This window comes from Magallana gigas, chromosome 10 (assembly GCF_963853765.1).
Source record: "Magallana gigas chromosome 10, xbMagGiga1.1, whole genome shotgun sequence".
NCBI classification, from domain to species: domain Eukaryota; kingdom Metazoa; phylum Mollusca; class Bivalvia; order Ostreida; family Ostreidae; genus Magallana; species Magallana gigas.
Window position 1 is genome coordinate 7,296,507 of NC_088862.1, and position 21,586 is coordinate 7,318,092.

General features: G+C 32.7%; 1 protein-coding gene across 1 annotated transcript; it reads right to left on the bottom strand.

Annotated features, from left to right (window-relative positions):
* Positions 1-7,842: 7,842 nt before the first annotated feature.
* On the bottom strand, positions 7,843-21,165 carry LOC117683448 (polycystin-1-like protein 1). Its single transcript, XM_066073540.1, has 18 exons — positions 21,078-21,165; positions 18,200-18,349; positions 17,439-17,647; positions 16,691-16,855; positions 16,370-16,488; positions 15,893-16,003; positions 14,204-14,312; positions 13,068-13,312; positions 12,496-12,730; positions 12,255-12,356; positions 11,858-11,998; positions 11,279-11,413; positions 10,881-11,102; positions 10,560-10,739; positions 10,072-10,236; positions 9,038-9,165; positions 8,778-8,878; positions 7,843-8,345 (listed from the first exon to the last, which is right to left on the bottom strand). The coding sequence occupies exons 2-18, from the start codon at positions 18,276-18,278 to the stop codon at positions 7,843-7,845; spliced, it is 2,949 nt and encodes a 982-aa protein (XP_065929612.1). The 5' UTR covers positions 18,279-18,349; positions 21,078-21,165.
* Between the last annotated feature and the right edge of the window lie 421 nt (positions 21,166-21,586).

Genomic DNA, 21,586 nt, shown 5'->3' on the forward strand with positions numbered 1-21,586 from the left:
GAAAACTTAATGCATTAGTTTAATATGATTTCAAGGGACCACAAGATAAAATAGAAATGGATTAGTTCAAATTTTCCAGTCAATTCAAATTTTCTTTTCTGTAATATTTTTGCGTAAATAATTGATATGGATGTCATTTCATGATATTTTCTACCACATTTTACTTGGAAATACAATAAATACACACACAAAGTCATTTTATTTGACACGACACATAGAAATTCAAATATATCATTTATATAGAATTTAATGACATTCAGGTCTTTAGTATTTCAGGTCTTTAGTATATCCCGCATACCGATCCTGATGCATTGTTTTGAAAAGAATGAAGAACTCCGAAATTTTCTGAATAGATTATAGTCTCGATAAAAACGCGCCAAACACGACAATCTATTAAGTATGACCTACTTTTCATTTACGAGTAAAACAAAAATTATGTGATATTTTCTAAAAGGCATAAAACATATTTTTACATGCAAATTTACTTTTAATTCATAAAAATAAGCATAGTATTAATTCTATTAAAAAAAGAACTATCCCGCAGAAACGCAGTAACAATATTTAAATGTATATCAAATAACGGACCGCCTTCCGGCGGCCCGTAATAATAAAAGTGACGTTCATTAGACTTTTCACATTAAAAGTTATTGTATATCGTCAGTTTTCTTTCATTGATTAACCGTGAAATATAACCAATGATAAAACATTTTCTAAATTATGAAAACGTTTTAAATGATTAATAGTTTCAATATGAAAAGTTTGAAGTCGCCAGAAGAACAAAACATTTGAAAGATTTTTTTTAAAATTATAAACTCTGCAAAAAGTGTTTAATCCATTAGAGGCTCTAGAAAACGTGTTTCTTTCTTTAGAGACTCTGCGAAAGTATGTACAGTTCCTTCTTAGAGACTTTGCAAAAACTCTTTTTAAATGTGGATTCTGTACAAATTGTCATTCCATAATAGACTCTACAAAGTTTTTTCTCTTATTATAGACTCTTCAGAGGAAAGTGCTTTCATCCTTTGCAGAAAGCGTTTCTTCCATTATTACCCTGCAGAAACTGTTACGTTCTTTGCTAGTAATGTTTTTTCCATATAAGACCCTACAGAAACTGTTTAAATACCTTCCTTTTCTAGAAACGTTTCTTCTAATCAAAGTACTGAAAAGCGCTAACCCAGATTCTGTTTGTATATAAAAGATATATGTATATAACATTTTAGTTTCTGTATACGCAATATATTTCCTCATCACTGCGTGACAGCCCCTGCAATGATGTATGTAAGCCCTGTACATCAAATTCACAGTAGCCCGTACTAGCCCGTGCAGCTCCTGAAACTGGTTCCCAAACCAGTTTAAATGATGTATAATTATGCTCATAGGGGGCGGTTATTCGTTGCACCGGAAGTAGAAGTCTAACGACAATAAAGCGCTGAGCTATGCTTAGCGCTTTAAAAATTACCCCGCAGAAAGTGTTTCTTCCATTATAGACTCTACATAAAGCGTTTCTTCCATTTGCACTCTGCAGAAACTATCTCATCCATTGCAGAAAGTGTTTTTTTTTCATGATGGACTCCTATTAAGAAAGTGTTTCTTCTATTATACACTCAGCAGAAACTGTTTCTTAACTCATTCTCTTCAGAAACTGCTTCTCCCTTTGCTAAAAAGCTCTCTTCATAAAATGATAAAAGACACTGCGGAAATCTTTTTATTTTTCCATAACAGCCAAAGAAGAAAATGTTTCTTCTTCCTTTACAGACTCCGGAGAAGGTGTTTCTCTCATAATGTACTCCGCAGAAAGTGTTTAGTCCATGATAAACTCTACATAGAGTGTTTTTTTTTCCATTTGGACTCTGCAGAAACTGTCTCATCCATTGCAGAAAGTGTTTCTTCCATTATAGACTCAGCAAAAACTGTTTCTTTAATTATAAACCCTGCAGAAACTGGTTCTACCTTTGCTTAAATGTATCCACAAAAAAAACCTCTTCAGATACTGTTTCGTCCATTACGGACAATAAGGAAAGTGTGTTACCATTATAAACTCCACAGAAAGTGTTTCTTCCATGATAGACTCCACCAAGTGGTTTTTTTTTTATCAAAGACTCTACATAAAGTGTTTCTTTCATTATAGACTCTGCAAAAATTGTTTTTTCGATTACAGACTCTACATAAAGTGTTCCATTATACACTCTGATGAAAGTAATCATTTCATTGTAGACTATTCAGAAATTGTGTCTTCCATTATAAACTATGCAGAAACGCTGAAGTAAGTGGGTTTTTTATACTAGACTCTGAAAAAAAGTTTTTTTCTCCATTAAAGACTATGCAGAAATTGTTTGTTTCCATGATATACTCTGCCGAATATGTTCCTTCTTTACAGAATAAGAATGGAATTCGTAAAACAAAATAAATTTTTAGAATAAAAATCCTTATTCACTAAATGTTTACAGTGGTCAATTAATTAGTTCCTTTGCTGTTTAGTTGTTGCAAGAAATAGAAATTACCAATATTAAACATAAATGAAAATAAAGAATACCATTTTCTATAGCCCCTTTCACAATTGGCGCACGACCAGAAGCGACTGAATATTCGTGGGACTGATAAAATTAGATATGAATCGTAAACTGTTGCCGAAATAATCGCATTTGAAAAAGGTATTCGTACGAAATTCGCACGATCTAAGCGAGCGCTGTGCGATGTAAACGCATCAAATCTTGCGATATATCTTGAGTTTATATGCGACTGTTTTACAATGAAAACGACTGTTGAAAGATAATGCGATTGGATCGTGCGAGAGACCAGGTGATCAGACGATGTAACGTGCGCCAATGCGATTGGACGTGCGATCATGCGTTCCATGGTACGAATGCTCGTGCAAGTCAGAGGGGGTACATATACCGCCGAATTCCGACGCTCTTCAGTAGACATAGTTGAAAGAGAGAGACCATGTCGCCCCAAAAGAAACGGGGGTGCAGCAGCATTTATCATTATACCTCAATATGATTTTTCTATTACTTTTAATTGTTCTAGAAAGTCACGTGGCAGGGCGATTTCATAGGAAATCAAACAATTACGACGTTATTGCTATCAAAAAGTCAAACAATTTTTAGAAATCAACGTAATCAATCTATTCCCCGAAGAAAAACAAATTTCCCTCGGGCAATGCCTTCGGGAAATAAATGATTTTTCCTGGAGAAATAAATCTTCATTTTTCCCTCAATATTATGCAATAAATGTATATTGTTGAATTGTAGTCTGAAACAGAGATGCTTATACAGGGTACATATACTAGTGGCAAAGCATGGCATATTACTAATAAGTCGTGCAATGATAGTACAACGATGCAAGATAACATGAGACATGTTGAGCAACAGTCTCATGGTCGCACAATACGCGCTTAAACAAATGCGATTCATCTTACGACCTTTAAAAATCGTGCATCACTCTTGCGAGTACACAAAACGTTATAAAACGTACGTACTTATGTTCGTGCGTTGCACTGCGATGATTTTGATCGCATTTGGTCGCGTTTGAATAGTGTCCATGTCCAATATTTTGAGGAGACTTGATGCGAGCACTTAAACGCATGCAACGAATGCGAGAGCTCGTGCAACGTATTTGAGTGCTCGTTCAACATATGAGAGATCTCCTGCGAATCTAAAAAATTCCGATCGCAAAGCGTTGTAAAGTGCTCGTGCGCCCATTGTGAAAGGGTCTATAGGAGAAAGGTTGATAATACGATATACGCAAAAGCCTTTGTCACTTATGATGGCAATTAACAGTTAACGCTTCGTCGTAGTTTCTTTAACATCACAACCTTGTTTCTTGACAATTTGTCTACAATATACGCAGTATTTTGCTTAGGAAAAAAATGTCCTATCTGTTGTAGTCTGTATGATAGGTACATTTATTATACATATGGTATATTATACCTAAGTCTTTACTCCTGAATTTAGAACTACAGAGTCAGATTTAACTACATTTACCATACAAACATTCTTAAATTGTTCTTTTAAAAAAAAAAGATTAAAGGTAAATTATACCTATGTCTTTCATCCTGAACTCAGAACTACAGAATTTAATTAAATCTTCCACACAATAATTCTTGGTTTTCAATTGTTTTTGTCAGACTTTTTTTTCCAGTTTCACATAACTACATTTGAAGTGTATGCTTATTAATATTGGGACACAAATACATCTTATTAAATCAAACAACTCCCGTCCGCCGGAAAGTAAAATGTGCGCATCATATAATCATAGTTTTTTTTTTAAATTTAAATGTAAACAATTAAAAAAAGTAAAAAATTTTAAATTACAATACGAATAAGTCTGTTTAAACAGTTTTTTGTTTGGAGAATATGTGCATCGACAACAGCTTTATTCGGAGTGTTTTAAATCAATGAAATAAATACATGTATTATAATGAAAGTGAAACATCAATAAAGTTTTCATTAATATAATTAAGCAATTTATAAAAGCATGTATTTCAAATATATGAGTGTCTTCATGTACGTGCAAGTGTTTAAAACTTTCAAATATGTTCAATAATGAACAAAACAAGTGTATTTTATACAAATGTATCTAGAAATAGAAGAGTCGTTATTCTAGGATGGTAAACCTGATTTAACAGCTGAAGCTGTTAAATTAATCATTTATTGGCTGGTTTTCTCCGCATGTGTTGGTGTATTCTTACACACTGTCTTCTTGTTGGATTATAATCAACCATTAATACACCTAGAACTGCGTAGAAATTCCCGGAAATGTCACAACGATTTGGACATGCAAATGACTCATTCAAAGTAATTGGTTGTATTAAAATTGACAGTTTTCTCTAAAAACGTTGAGACCTGTAAATGTATTATAATTTATCATGAAACCATTCAGCCCAACTAGATTCTAATTTAGACGATGGTACACATAGAAACCGATTTGAACATTTTCCACTTGGTATCTAGTTTATAGAACAGTGATGAACACTAATAATCTAACTTCGAAAAATACCGAAAATCAGTCGGGAATACTTGAAAGAAGATTGCATGTAAGGTACTGTAGAGTTCAAATATACGACTACATAAATCAACATTGTACTGTAAGACTAGCTAATATTTTTTTCATAAAAACTTGTTAGTTTTTTTTAGTAAGATTACCAAAAAAAAAGGAGAGATCAAACCCCATCTAATTTTTCACATTTATTTTGGTTGAACGAAAAGCTAGAAATAAATCATATGTAACGTTAAAAAAATTCAATTGTAAAATATAATACGATAACGTTAATTGGCATCATAAACTGTCGTTTCATTAATTACCAAATTCTGAGTCAAAACTGAATAAATGCATGCTCCTTGTAAAAGAACAGCGATTATATTATGATGATTAAGTAGAACTTTAAGAAGATAATTCATGTCCATAAAATATGTATACGTATAAAGTGAAACAAACAAAACCAAATATTTCAGTAATCTCAATACTTTGATTCCTCATTGGTTACCGTAGCTCTTTGGCCAAAGTTTCGGTCGTATGCCATTACGCCTAATCTGTATGTGCTAACCACTTTAAAAAATCCAATCACTTGTTTAGGTAATGTCCAAAGCATAATAACCTTTCCTGAATTCTCTACGCAGTTCTTGATATACGTGTATGTGTTAATCAATATCAAATATGGAGATATTGTGTAAGAATATAATTACGAATACGGAGAAAACTATCAGATACTTTAAATTCATTAGCAGTTCTTCTCTGTTATTCTGATAAAATATCTTTTGTATCATCTTCATTAAATTAAATTTTGTCCAACAACCAAAGTTGGTGTATTTTTTCTTGATATTTCATTCGCCCTAATTTATATTCAGTACAATAGGAACTATCTCCAGAATGATTTAAAATCATAAATGAATAGGCGACATTTTTTGTTTTGTTTTCAGTTAAAAGGTACGGTAGATGTTTTTTTATAAATTGTTCATATACTTCAATATATTAAAAAATTATATCCAACAGTTTTCGGCCATTTGGGTCACAAACTCGGACGCGCCTCTTATTACCAATGGTGAACTGTTTAAACAATTAAAAAAAAACAGAAAAGAAAAAAAAGTTTCCGATTATTCGTAAACATTAGAATGAATACAGTACTTGTGCATGTAAAATACGATATACCCAATAGTCTTTGTCACTTATGATGGCAATTAATAATTAACGGTTTGTCGTACATCATAACCTTGTTTCTTGACAATTTGTCTACAATATACGCAGTTTTTCGCCTGGGATAAAACTTCAGCTTCTTGACGACATTGAAGTATAATTGTTGGTTCCTTCCAAAACACAATATAGCGAATTGATTATGCTGTTATTGTAATTTAACCATTTAAAACAACGACAAGAGAGATATATATAAACGTTGATATTTTAGAATTTGAATTCAAAACCTTGTTAATGAAATCCATGCATGACCAACTACACAAATCTTCACTTGAAGAAAAACGTACTCATTACAGTCCATAGGATGCTTAAAAATATAGTTTATATTTCAAGAATGTAGGGATGTGTTGGAAAAGAAATTGTTTTAAAAAGTTTAAATATGAATATTGCCTCCTTAAAGTTTTAATGAGGAGTGGATCACCTTTTTCCTCATTTAATTACTTGCCAAAATTAGATTATACATTTTAAAATAACAAGCATTGATCCCTTTCTCAGAGAGAATGCTGGAGAAAAATATACCCAGGAGAAAACGTACTCAATATGTGGGCTGAATTTTTAATCAAATGATGCGCAATTGTTTTTATGTCTGCGTACAGTGTAAATGTGTGGGTAAATAAGTCTGTATTTTGACTTATTACAAGTAAGATTATATCCTTTGTAGTTTTTCACAAGTAAGTTTTGAAAATTTCATCTGAGAGAGAAATTGCAAAACAACCGTAGAAACGCAGTTTACTCATGAGACATTGTGTACTGCGCAATAACACAATCTCACCAAACACATTAACACTAAAGAGTATTAACTCACTCCTTCAATTAACAGATGGCCCACGAAGGACTGTAACCTATCAGTTCATATCTAGTTTTTAAAATACTTAATAAGTTTGGGTATTCTAAACAAGTAAATGAGAAAAGACTTTTTTCTTTTCATATTGACTTAACACTGCCAATGTAAATTTTTTCCCCTCTTTTACATATACAACGTATGTGCCTACAACGTACATGACTATGCGTGCAAAAATTAAATAAAATGTACAACATTTCATTTCACAATCGTATTGACTCTTCCTTGTTACCATCTTTGCCAGTTTTGACGATTTTTTGCGGAGATACATATTCCTAGCTGTCAAAGAAGCATATGTAGAGTTGTAAACGAAATAAGGGGCAAAATTCAAGAATTCAGCAAGAGCATGGAAATCAGCAAAAACGACACATAATTCTTAAAGAGATAATTGAAAATCAGACGTCTTCTTTTCTTAATCAGAGATCTTTCGTTAGTGATATTCAGATGAGTAATTGTTTTTTCATAATCGACGTAAAATGATATAATATATAGAAAATTGACATTTAAATTTGGAATGGTAATGATTTTAGTTTTCTTTTACTGATGAATTCAGCTGTTACTATAACGATGTCAATTTCTCTCACAAAACTTTTATTATTCGTGGAGAAAAAGGCGGGGCTAAAGGTGAAAGTAACAGCGGAAGTAGTATTACTGAATCAAGTTCCGGTTCTGAACAAGACGCTCTACATGGCCACGTGACAGCAATGGGGAAACGGAACTTGCGTAAAACAAAGTCACGTGGCAAAGGAAAGGGACCAGTTAATTTATCTTACCTAGTACAATTGTAATAGAAACTCTAGAAATTTAGACGCATCTTATGCATTTAAATGTTCATCATCAATGACTTCCAACACTTCTTGTTCAAGAATAACGAACTTATCGTCAGTTACACTTGCACATTCTCGTTGCTGAAGTTCACTTTCAATTTCGTCTAACAAAACTTCACGAATGCCAAACTTGTCTGCCTTTAGCTGACGTAATGTAGGACTACTGATTATTTGCGGCTTATGAATTTCATGTAATGGTCCCCCTCGAGATGTCCCGGGGTTTATGAAAGTTGGTTTTGCGGGCAACTCGGGTTTCTTCATACATTTTTGAGCTTTGATAACTGGTTTTGCATTGGGGTGACATAGTTCAGGTGATGCTTCCCCTACCGCTGGTTTCTTCGTCTTCTCTGTTGAGTTTTTCACCGACTCTGGTGAATCGGGCCTCGGTGGACACGTCTCTTTGTCCCTAAGATTAGAATTACTAGCCTCCTCTATTTCTAATTTGCCAGGATTATTTGTTCCTGATTTTGGCTCTGTTTGTGGTGAGGTTTCTGAAACAAAATAATTTGTTAAAAATATGCTAAAAGGCTTGCAGTCTGAAAAAAATTGGCTTGTCTTAGATCACAAGAAGCTGATAATATAAACTAACGATAGTATCAATTTCACGATCCAAATTTTCATGCAGTTTGCAATTAATACACTCAGTCTATTACCTTGCTTCTTCGTGTTTGGGTCTGCACCAATGGTTAATACACTCAATCTATTACCTTGCTCCCTCGTGTTTGGGTCTGTACCAATGGTTAATACACTCAATCTATTACCTTGCTCCCTCGTGTTTGGGTATGCACCAATGGTTAATACACTCAATCCATTACCTTGCTCCCTCGTGTTTGGGTCTGCACCAATAGTTAATACACTCAATCTATTACCTTGCTCCCTCGTGTTTGGGTCTGCACCAATGATTAATACACTGAATCCATTACCTTGCTCCCTCGCGTTTGGGTCTGCACCAGTAGTTTCGTTTTCTCCCCCTGTTTGTCTTTGAATCTGTAGCTGGCGGAAAATCTCTAGTTCTAGATGCGACCTTGAAATAATGACCAATGCAAACACTAAATATATTTAATATCAATTATATTTAAATTACAGCGATTTTGAATTTTGACTTTCCAATGACATTGTCTTTTAAATTTATTTTCATAAATACATTTACTGCTAGTGTTTGCTTGGTAAAAAAAAAGCCGACCTGATTTGATTTTCCTGGTCTTTTGATAAACTATCTGTTCCAAAAAGCTGTGCTAAGTAGGGTTCCTTTGAACACAGGTTGTCTTCGATTTTGTGAACACGGTGTTCAAGTCTCTCTTCATCATGAACCTGAATAAGTTCAAATTGGAGAATTAAGACACTGTCAATGTAGCTATTTGAACTAGTCCACGGCGAATTTTCAATTGAGTCCAAAACGTTTTTCTCTTTAGAAACTTACATTTCTTATCTTAAATATGATATATTTAGCCTTGATTTCATAAAAAACTATTCGGGGAAAATATGTGAGACATTTAGAATGTTTCACAGTCTTAAGGGACTCCGATTTCTACTTGTTTTAAATAAGTTCAGAACGATTTTAAATTCTTGTAGGAAGATGAATTTTCCAAAAAAAACCCCGCTTGTTTTGATAAAACAATATCAGATAGTATTATATAGTGACATAAATCCTTATGAAACAAACACCTTGCATGTTTTTATGATTTTTTTTTGCAGAATTATTATCCTTCAAGGCATTACAGAGGAACACAAAAATATAATATATCTCACTGGAAATTTTTGCATAAGGAATTTTCATATTTCCATTTCGTTTACTTGTTATATTGCAAAGCAACACCTGCAAAACATTACATGTATTCAAAAACTCTTGTCAACGGTAATTTCATACATCTCATGAAGGGGGGTGGGTTATTACAATTAAAAATAAACATCATTTTCCTACATATTGTTATGCAAATGTGTGGTTTCGTTGTTATTACATGTAAGAGCAATTCATTCACTAATTACAATATAGATCAGTACCCGTATTTACTAAAATTCGTAAACGTAGAAGATACGAATGACGTAAGATTAAAGTTCTAAACACTTGAAATGGTATTAATTTAGCTACTTTTAGACGTAAGTTTAGGTTTTGACGTAATTTTTACGTCAACGTCATTTTGTGAATACAGAAGACGAAAACGTACGCTTCGTTTAAGTTTACGTCTACGTCTATGAACTTTAGTATGGGTTCTGTACCTCAGATCCTGCACTGGATATCCTGTCATCTCCCGCGCCATAGGTTCCGTCCGAATCCGTGAAGTAATTGGTGGGTTTTTCTGGTAAAGTGTGGGATCCGGATAAAGCGGCAATTCTGTAGAATAGCTCGTCCACTTGGTATTCGATCTCAGCCATTGTAAACTCCTAGAAGTAAATGTAAAATTATAATGAATTGTAAAAGGTGTAGAACATCTATACCTGTACATTACAATTTTTTTATCATATGGTTACTGTATTTTGAAATGATTTTGAACGCTTCTTTTTTGTATAATCTACAGGTCTAAGATTAATTTTCACAAGGCACCTAATACCACCGTCGGATAGTTTTCAAAGTTAAATTGTGACACTATACAAGTAACATAGTGGCCTTAGTTAAAAAAATAATGAATAGAATATACATTGAAGCTTAAGAAGCTTGACTTGATAGACACTGCATGGTTATTTTAAAGTAGGGAAAACAATTCTATCGGTGGCAAAGTATTGTCTGGCTCGGATTCAGATTCCGTGCTAGTATCAACAGTTCTAAACCCCGCCAGCTGATGGAGCATGCGCCAGTAGTACGTTAGCGTTTCCGGTCCACTTAAAGCTAGCATCTTATGCTGCCGCCTTTTTGTCCCGTGAAAACGAAACGTTAAGAAAGAAACAACCTGAAACAGCAGAGTGTATTATTTTATTTTACATTACAATTTACATGCTAAGTGGGGAAATTATAATGTGTTTCCACACATATTTGAATTAATATTATTTTTGAGAATACACAGGATTGTGTGATATAAAAAGTTGCTTACGTAAATTGTGGACAGACCGAGGCCAAATACAGTAAAAAAAAATATAAACATCCGGGTAGCGTGTATCAAAGAGGGTTCAGATGTCAGATCAACGTAGCGCCCAGAGAGTATGGCCGACACTGTAAAAATACTGGTCCACATATCCACAAAACCGAAGAACAAGACACCAAATAAGGCATAACCAAGAGCAGCAAACCCCAGTAGCAACACAAAAAGCAGAATCTACAAAGAATTCAATTTAGTTTTTTATTCATTAAAAATGCGAATTATTTTTCCGGAACACGATTTGTTTCAAAAACGTTGTCAATCACAGTTTATAATACACATAATATTAATTCTCTTACATGATAGATAAATATCAGTTTGAAAGAGGAAACTCTAAATTCAACAAGCACTACCGCCAACACTTTCAACTCTCTATGAGCACGGCTGTATATTTTTCCAAATAGAAGAAACAATCGCTCGTATCTCAGAAGTCGTAGAGATTGCAAAATGACTACAAACAGGATAAAGCCAACCATACACCGCAACATCTGAAAGAAAAGTTTAACAATAACTACAAACGTTCATATGAACAGGCGTTGTATTTCTATAGTATTTTATTTTTCTTCCAAATAAAATCTCGATTACAATGATTTTTTTTTCTAATTTGAAAATGATGATAAGTAACTATCATTTTTTATGTTTCCTTGTCATTGTTACAGTGAATTAAAATACTACACTACCATCAAAATGTACAGGGATTCTATCAATACTCGTAATTTCATTATATTAATTTTCTTGGATTTCTTTGTCGAGTTCATCAAAGAGAATAAATGTGTAATATTGTTATGTAATATCCAAAACCTAATGTATTGATAAGAGCATTAGCCATCATGATTTAAAATACACTCGAAACTGTCATTTTCACCACAAAAACTGATGCCCAGAATACTGATAAAGCCACATTACTTAATACAATAGGTTTTAATAAATACCTCGTCCCAGAATGTAACAAAGGAGACATCCACGATATCCTCGTTATATGTTGTTCTCTGTTGTTCAATAACATTAGAAACCAATATGAATCTGTAGATGTTACAACCGATGTACGCAACGGACACCAGGCTTAAAACACTCTGTAAACCAAGAACACTTGAATAATTAACTTCTAAACCATGACTACTTGTTCCAAATGTTACGTTAAATAGTCCTTTAATTACTGATATTCTATAATGTTTTTTAATAAAAAAAAATCATTAACAGGTATACCTTAAAAAATTAGCTTAAATTATTTACGAAGACTGCCCATTAATGCAAATTATTCGACAACTGTGCTTAAAAATGCACCTCTCTCTCTCTCTCTCTCTGTCTGTCTCTCTCTCTCTCTCTCACCTGTAACACTTTCCAACCATAATGTAGAAATTTCATTTGTAGTTTAACGATGTCATATACAACAATCTTCAGTTTCCATAGTGTCTGTAGTATGAAAAGCAGCTGAAAATATAATCAAAAGAATATTCAAAAGTTATCTAAAGGGAAATCATTTTATTGTAAGAATTTGAGCTAAATAATGTAACAAATGATGCTACATATGTATTAACAAACTCTGAAAAAAAATATAATGACGTTATACCTCACAAAAAAGAAGGAAGTTATCTGTTCCTGACGTATACTTGAACAGATAGGTGGAGCTGATACTGTGACCTGGGGTCACTCCGCCTGTGTCCGGAATTTCCAGGTACAGAATGACGGAGGTGAAGAGGCCAGTGGACGGGTGAAAGAGAGTGAACTCCACGAACACGGCTTTGGTGAAGTCGTCCATCCAGTGAGAGGAGGCCAGTCTCTGAATTTGAAGCACGGACTCATTTCTAAAAATGTGGGGAGGAAAAATGACATATTCATGACGGTCTATGTTCGTGTAAAGTCATTTATTTCGCAATAAACACCATTTATACCAGAGCTTTACGATATTTATTTGTTTTAGTAATTTTTTTTCAATAACTAGAATAAAAGTTTAATCAAAAATGAACAACAGAGAAAAGGGCGAAGAACATTGCTAAAATGAGAGTTTTAAAATTCCAGACTTGACTTTTAAGCATTATTTTCTTTCCATTTGTTAGTGTTAAGACCAAAAATATTCCAAAATACAAAAGAACGACAATTTGTTATATATTGTATGGAAATAAAATGTTACAGTAAAAATACCTTGAATGATTTAGCTTAATCACGTGACCAGAGTTGTCATAGATACCATGTCGACCGAACAACAAATATGGAGAAGATTTGGACTGGAATGTAGAGTTCTCGGGTTCACTTGATCGAGTTATAGAAATATTTCTACATCTTAATGAGAGGTAAGGCATATCGTTCATGGCCGCGCATTCTCTTTCTGTGGCCTTGACCTTTCGCAACTGGACGTGTCCGATGATGTAACCTTGCAACACTCTTTTCTGAAGCAAAAGAGAGAAAAGTATGTATTTCATGATAATGGCGTTCAGAACATACAATCTGTGTTTAAAAGCTTGCTGTTAACATAAATACATTTAATATTATTATACTTTCATGTTAAATACTGAAATCTGATTGGTTTAGACGCAGTTGATAATCCGTTCTTTTACCCTCAGTGTTAGCAACACACCTACCAACGGGTAACACAACGAATTGTTACATGCGCGTAAATCATGCACGTACGGTTCGCCGTAGAATTCATGTCATTTCTATATAAATGTAGTAAAAAATTCTCTAAAATTAAGACATTCAGTATAATAAAATAAATAGTGCCTGTTTGGGAGGATAACATTTGAAATTGACACCCCGAGGAAACCATTGTCAACCTCCGCTTCGCGTCGGTTGACAATGGTTTCTTCGGGGTGTCAATTTCAACTGTTACCCTCCCAAACGACACTATTTATATACTGTTATATTTTAACTGACGTTTGTTGCATTTTGGTTTGCATATTTGTATTATGCAGAGAGAAATTTTGAGAAATTCTTAATTCTCATTGGAAAGAGAAAGCTTTCCTTAACACCTACTTGTTTCATGTTCAAATCATGAAATTATTAAATGTACCGTCGTAAGACGTCACCCAGACATCATCGATTGTTCACTTTTCAGACTTATTAAACGTGGGAAATCCACGACCTATATCACCACGTAAGTTGATGATTCATATTTTAATTACAATTAAAAGATTGTGCGCACCTGCTTCAGGTATTAGAGAAGCAATATTTGAAATTTTAATTTGTACGCCAACGTGTCTAAGGATATTAATGTTCAATTAGAAAGAACCACTCTCCGCTTTTTAAAATATGAATCATTTTGATGCAATACATACTGGTACCTGTTTGCTTACTGAATTTTCCTTATAGATACTTTCCATAAATGTTGTTGAAGCCCAATCATACCATTCCTGTCTGAATTTTATTGATGTAAAATTTGGAGAACCATTTCTTCAACAGAAAAAAAAACATCTGATATACATGTATGTCACGCTTACCTTTCTTTATAAAATACAATACTTTTTTCCAATGAAATCAAACAATATCTGAGGTTAATTGAATTATTTGATAATTATTTTGAAACTAGAATTGTCCTAATGGGACTAATACCCCCGCAAGGCTATTTCAAATTGGACAATAATTGAATTGAATAATAAAGGTTTGGAGCACAAAAAAGTAAATAAATTTTAGAATTGTTAAAAAAAAATTAGGTAACAAAGAACAATTAAAATCAAAATTGTCAGAATTTCACTGTAAATACATATGTATAAAAGTAAAACATTTACAAATTTATATATATCTGATGATATTTCAAAGAAAAACCAACAAAATGACAATAACCCCTCCCTTTGGAGTAAATGGAAATACCAGTAGCCAAGCAAGGCTCTTCTGTTGATAAAACTTTGAATATCTTTCTAATAAGAGTCTTGCCAGATGCAATTGGTTGTTTCAAATTTTCCTCACTTTCTCCTATGGTACAATGGAACTCCATATCAGAAAATTGATCCCATAGGACTATGATTTTCCTTGATGAGCTTGTCAAATTTAATAAACTCCCAAAACATTACCATAATTACCATACTATGTAAAAATATGTAAAAAAAAAATAATATAACATACAATTTTTAAATTGCAAAAACACTACAATCATATCAGTAATTTTGAATTTTGTATTTAAATTAATGCCCTATAGGTTCACTTCATCAATTTTACTTGACTAATAAATTTAAACAACTTCTAAAAATAGTTAACTTCTTTATTGATAATGATATTATTTATTTCCTTATAATGACAGAAACTTTTGGTTTACATGAAACAGTTTTAAAATAGCCCCAAAACCAGCGCCCATTTTACAGATTATCAATTTTCCCTAAACACATGCTCCATCTAAACCATGGCTCAGATAATGGCTCCCTTGGGACAAATGAATTCAGCCACACTTGTCTTTGATGTTCTTATTAGCTCCTAATAATTTATCATTGACAATCAAAAATTTGGCATTGTCAGTTGATAGAATACTTATAGAAAATAGATTTAGTTAAGACAAAAAGAAAAAAACCTCCATCTGGATGTATTTATATGAATATTAATACTATTAATTAATTAATAAAATATGAAAGGATTACCTCCCTTACTTTTCAACATCAGTGTACAATTTATAGAATAAGGAAAATGAAAACTGTCATAGAATCAATAAATCTTGTCTGATCTTTAAAAAAAATGCAGGTGCACATTTTCAGATGGTGATCAATATAATTATGTACAAATTTTCAGACTGTTCCATGCAGTAGTAAAAAAATTCTATAGGGGGGACAAAGTTGCGTCTACCGACAGACGGACAGACAGACAGACAGACGGACAGGGTGAAACCAATATACCCCCCTAAACTTCGTTTGCGGGGGTATAAAAATAAAAATACATGTAGTTTCAAAATGCTACTAAAGGCAGGATGTGAAATTAAAGTCTTGGGATGATACTTGTGATCAGTATTATTTAAAATAAACGTTTTAAGAGATACTTAGTAAAGGTACCTGATAAAATGGTCTGTTACGGCTTTGTTGAGATGGTATTCTGGACTGATATCTTTGCCATACGCCATAACAAGAACGATGAGGAAAGTGACTACTAGGGAAACTATATCTCTACAAAAATGAAATACATCGCATAGTAATCGGAATATATTATGATATTACGTATTTTTTGGCATTTTTTTTATATTTCGCAAAATCATGTAACTTCAGAAATTATATGTACATGTACATGTATGTCCCATATTGTGTCAAACATCCTACTTTTTAAAATTCACCAAAAATGACTGGCGCAAAATTAATAAAAAAAGAAGATAGACCTTATCTTTAACAAATTGCTCCTAAAATGAATATACAGGAAATATACATCAAAGAATAAGTATGAAGCATTTCTCTAGACTTCAATTTAAGAAATAAGTTTCTTTTTTAAAAATACCGATATGTTAATTAAAAACTATTCAATCAAAACTCTGAACGTACAACAGTATTGTGAGCGCTTTTTTCTCCTTCATGACTTTTTTTCTGGATTCAATAAGCTGTTTTTCCTGTGGAGGCCTAGCAAACCGCAGGTACCGGGATCTTTGCCGCGCAGCTACAGCCTGAAGAGACAGATCAATAGCGCTATTATACCATACAGTTAAATTGACAAACGGTACTAAAAGCAAACCCAAAATACATGTTTTTCAACACAGTTAATAAGTGAAACATTTAATTTTTCATAATGGAAGTGAAAAGCAAAGCAGTTTTCAATAATGTTTTGAAAATATCCTATTAGTCTGAATGTTTTTAATGAAAATTCACCTTGTCTAACTCCTCTGCCTCGCTCCAACTTTCACACGACTGTTCCTTTTTCCTACGGAATATTTCCCTTTCCGCATTTTCGCCGAAATAGGATTCTTCATAATGGTCCAGGATGCTGGGATCACACCGATACCGTATCGTAGTGTACAATACTGCAATGAATATCTATTTATTAAAATAAAAACATTTCAAAACAATAGAGCATGAAACAATAAAAGCAAAAACTTTTGTTACAGACATGAAGTCTTTGAAATTCTCGGATTTTCTGTTTTGAAAATGATATTTTTTCCGTTGATAAATGCATAATTTCGAGTATATTAAAAAAAACAGCCAAGATAGGCAGATAAAAACACTTGAACAAAATTAGGCTTTAAAAAGGTTAGACCAGATGAATCTATAATTAAAAAAACTTAATTATTAAAAGGCAAATATAAAATTTGACGCTTGCTCAAGAATGCTAGATGGTCGTAATCACTGTAAGTCTTTATTTTCCCCCTGCAGATGGAATGTTCAGTTACAGTAGAAGGGAACATTCATATTCTTAACCAAAACTGTTTGAATCTGTTTTATCTTGTCATAAATTTTACATAATTTATGTCGTAAAATTATATGTATGTATGTATTGAGTTCTTTTAAGGCAGATATGATGGTTAAATTATTGATCCCCAGCCTCCTTGAGGTAGATCTGATGGTTAAATTGTTGAGTGTTCAATCTCTTTAATTGAACACGCAATGAATATCGACTGACCAGGATTGGGTGGACAACGAATATACAGAACAACACGCTGATGTAGAGGGACTGCAGCCAAAGGATGCTACGGACTTCATCAAACCGGAAACCGATCCAAATCGTCAGAACCGTGGAACAGACGATAATGATGGCACACAGAAACCACGTGACGTACTGCATCCACGTGGGCAGGAGCAGACGAGAGTTGGGGTTCTTCTTAGACGGAGCTAATAAAAGGTGTTCATAAAAAATACTATATTAGATGTTACATGTAACGGGCAAGCGAAGAAATCAATGTTGCGATGTGCAAATGATCATCAATTTATGATAAAAGTTGGAAATCTTCTCAGTAGTACTCGAAGCTCCTTACTCCAATGAAACCATTTGCAGGTACTAATTTATCCTTCGCCGTTCTATATATAACAAGTATTATTTTGAAATATAAATTACGTTGTAAAATACTTTTTTGATAAACACAGGTATGTCGATGTATAGATAAGTGTTTTACCTATCTCTAAATTGTTCCTCGTCACCGTTTATGATAACAAATCACTCACCTGATGAAATATTGCTTAGATTGGATTTTATATTCCGCTAGTAACTTATTCAGGTTTTTTTTACAAATTGAATGTACTTAAATATCTAAATATCTTGCTAAGATTTTTTCTTTTGATATAATTTCTACAATACCTAACAGACTTTTTTTCATAAAGTATTAACAAAATATACCATAGAACAAAGAATCTTTTGTTTAATTTTTTAGATCTACTTTGACTCACCTGGACAATTGGCCGAGCTTTGACTGCTCTCTGACGCTGTCTTGTTCTTGACGCTGCCGTCGGTAGAACTGAGGGTCATCTGTGGTTGGGGCTATGTACTGTTCGAGTCCTCGAAACCGCTGGACGCCATGTCCGTATCTGAACCTATCACTGATGAAAATGTGAAAGAAAATTGTCTTTATTTTTGCATATCATTGTTAACTATTAACCTTTTTTTCTCTAATTTTCAAGTGCTAACTAACTATAATAGTTTCTGTGTGTCTTGCTTTGCTATATAAGTATGATTAACTACATAAAAAATATCTTTAAAAACAAACAAACAAAAAATCTCTAGAATTCATGGTTAATTGAAAAAAAAAAATAAACTACGCATTTTTAAAGTGTCTTAGCATAGAGGCAGCAGCAACTGAATATTTTTTAACGTTCTGACGTCTCTGGAGTTGTTGAATACTGATAAAAATTGGCATTACTAAAAGAAGGAAATTACATGCGATTGAAGTTTTCAAATACATTGTACTTATTCTTGTGCTAATCTAGAGTTTACAATACTTGGATTGATTACATACATGTGCTGTAGATAGCGGTTTATATTCTTTTTAAAACCAAATGGCAGAGGGTTTTTAAAACGAACATAAAAAAAATTAATTTTGATTTTTAGAGCTTTAGTTTTTTTTCAAAGTACAATGTACCTACATCATTTGAATATGTTTCTACATTTTTTGAAAAATTATCTACAGTGTTTGAGTAAATACACGTATCTACATTTACTGAGAAGATCCCTACATTTATTGAACAAGTACTTATTTACCGAGAAGGTACTTACATTTATTGAATAAGTTCTTAAATTTACTGAGTAGGTACCTACATTTATTGAACAAGTTCTTAAATTTACTGAGTAGGTACCTATATTTATTGAACAAGTTCTTACATTAACTGAGTTGGTATCTACATTTATTGAACAAGTTCTCACATTTACTTAGTAGGTACCTCCATTTATTGAACAAGTTCTTATATTACTGAGTAGGTCCCTCCATTCATTGAACACGTTCTTACATTTACTGAGTAGATACCTACATTTATTGAACAAGTTCTTATATTACTGAGTAGGTACCTCCATTTATTGAACACGTTCTTACATTTACTGAGTAGGTACGTACATTAATTGAACAAGCTCTTACATTTATTGAGTGGGTACCTACATTTATTGAACAAGTTCTTATATAACTGAGTAGGTACCTCCATTTATTGAACACGTTCTTACATTTACTGATTAGGTACCTTTATTTATTGAACAAGTTCTTACATTTACAGAGTAGGTACCTATATTTATTGAACAAGTTCTTACATTAACTGAGTAGGTACCTACAGTTATTGAACAAGTTCTTACATTTACTGAGTAGGAACCTATATCTATTGAACAAGTTCGTACATTAACTGAGTAGGTACCTCCATTTATTGAACACGTTCTTACATTTACTGAGTAGGTACCTACATTTATTGAACAAGTTCCTACATTTACTGAGTATGTACCTACATTAATTGAACTAGTTCTTACATTTATTGAGTGGGTACCTACATTTATTGAACAAGTTCTTATATTACTGAGTAGGTACCTCTATTTATTGAACACGTTCTTACATTTACTGAGTGGGTACCTACATTTACTACTGAGTTAGTAAATACATTTATTGAATAAATAACTATACATTCACTGAGTAAGTTCATAAATTTATTGTACAAGTACTTACAGTTATTGAGTAAATGCCTACATTTACTGAGTAGATACTTACATTTACTGAGCAATTGAATACATTTACTGAGTAGATACCAACATTTACTGAGTAATTAAATACATTTACTGAGTAAATACCTACATTTACTGAGAAGATACATACATTTACTACTGAGTTAGTAAATACATTTACTGAGTAATAAATACATTTACTGAGTAGATACCTACATTTACTGAGTAGATACCTACATTTATTGAGAAGATACATACATTTACTGAGTAGATACCCACATTTACTGAGTAGATACATACATCTACTACTGAGTAATTAAATACATTTACTGAGTAGATACCTACATTTACTGAGTAGATACCTACATTTACTGAGTAGATACCTACATTTACTGAGTAATTAAATACATTTACTGAGTAGATACCTACATTTACTGAGTAGATACCTACATTTACTGAGTAATTAAATACATTTACTGAGTAGATACCAACATTTACTGAGTAATTAAATACATTTACTGAGTAGAGACCTACATTTACTGAGAAGATACATACATTTACTACTGAGTTAGTAAATACATTTACTGAGTAATTAAATACATTTACTGAGTAGATACCTACATTTACTGAGTAGATACCTACATTTATTGAGAAGATACATACATTTATTGAGTAGATACCTACATTTACTGAGTAGATACATACATCTACTACTGAGTTAGTAAATACATTTACTGAGTAATTAAATACATTTACTGAGTAGATACCTACATTTACTGAGTAGATACCTACATTTACTGAGTAGATACCTACATTTACTGAGTAGATACCTACATTTACTGAGTAAGTAAATACATTTACTGAGTAGATACCTACATTTACTGAGAAGATACCTACATTTACTGAGTAATTAAATACATTTACTGAGTAGATACCTATATTTACTGAGTAGATACCTACATTTACTGAGTAGATACATGTACTTATATTTACTGAGTAGATACCTACATTTACTGAGTAGATACCTACATTTACTAAGTAGATACCAACATTTACTGAGTAAATACCTACATTTACTGAGTAGATACATACAATTACTGAGTAGATACCAAGATTTACTGAGTAGATACCTACATTTACTGAGTAGGGCCTCGGTCTGTGAACTCTGACTCTCCTTGCTGACAGTTTGTTGACGCTTGATCCATTGTTTTTGTGCCCAATTCTATACGTAACAAAACAAACGAGAACGTTGGCGTAAATATTATCATTATAACAATCAAACAATTACCACTTTATCTGTCTCACAGCTCACAAGCAATTTTAGTTATAAGGATTGAATTAATAAATAAGTTGTTTACGTATGATATACCGGTATCAACTTGCTAAAACTGGTTGTTTTCATAACATTTTTGCTCTTACTTTATTGTATTTTATAATATTTTGTACTTTGCAATATGTCATTGGTTAATTGTAAACAGGCCTGTGTGAATACAGTTTTAAATTTATTCTTAACTGTAGGACAAAATATCAAAATCAAAGTACTGAGAGTACTGAAAGACGGGGTCTTGAAAGTTTGAATTTGTAATTGTCCTCGATTTCCTCGAATATGCTTCCAAAATTTACTAGTTTGAAAAAGTTGTTAC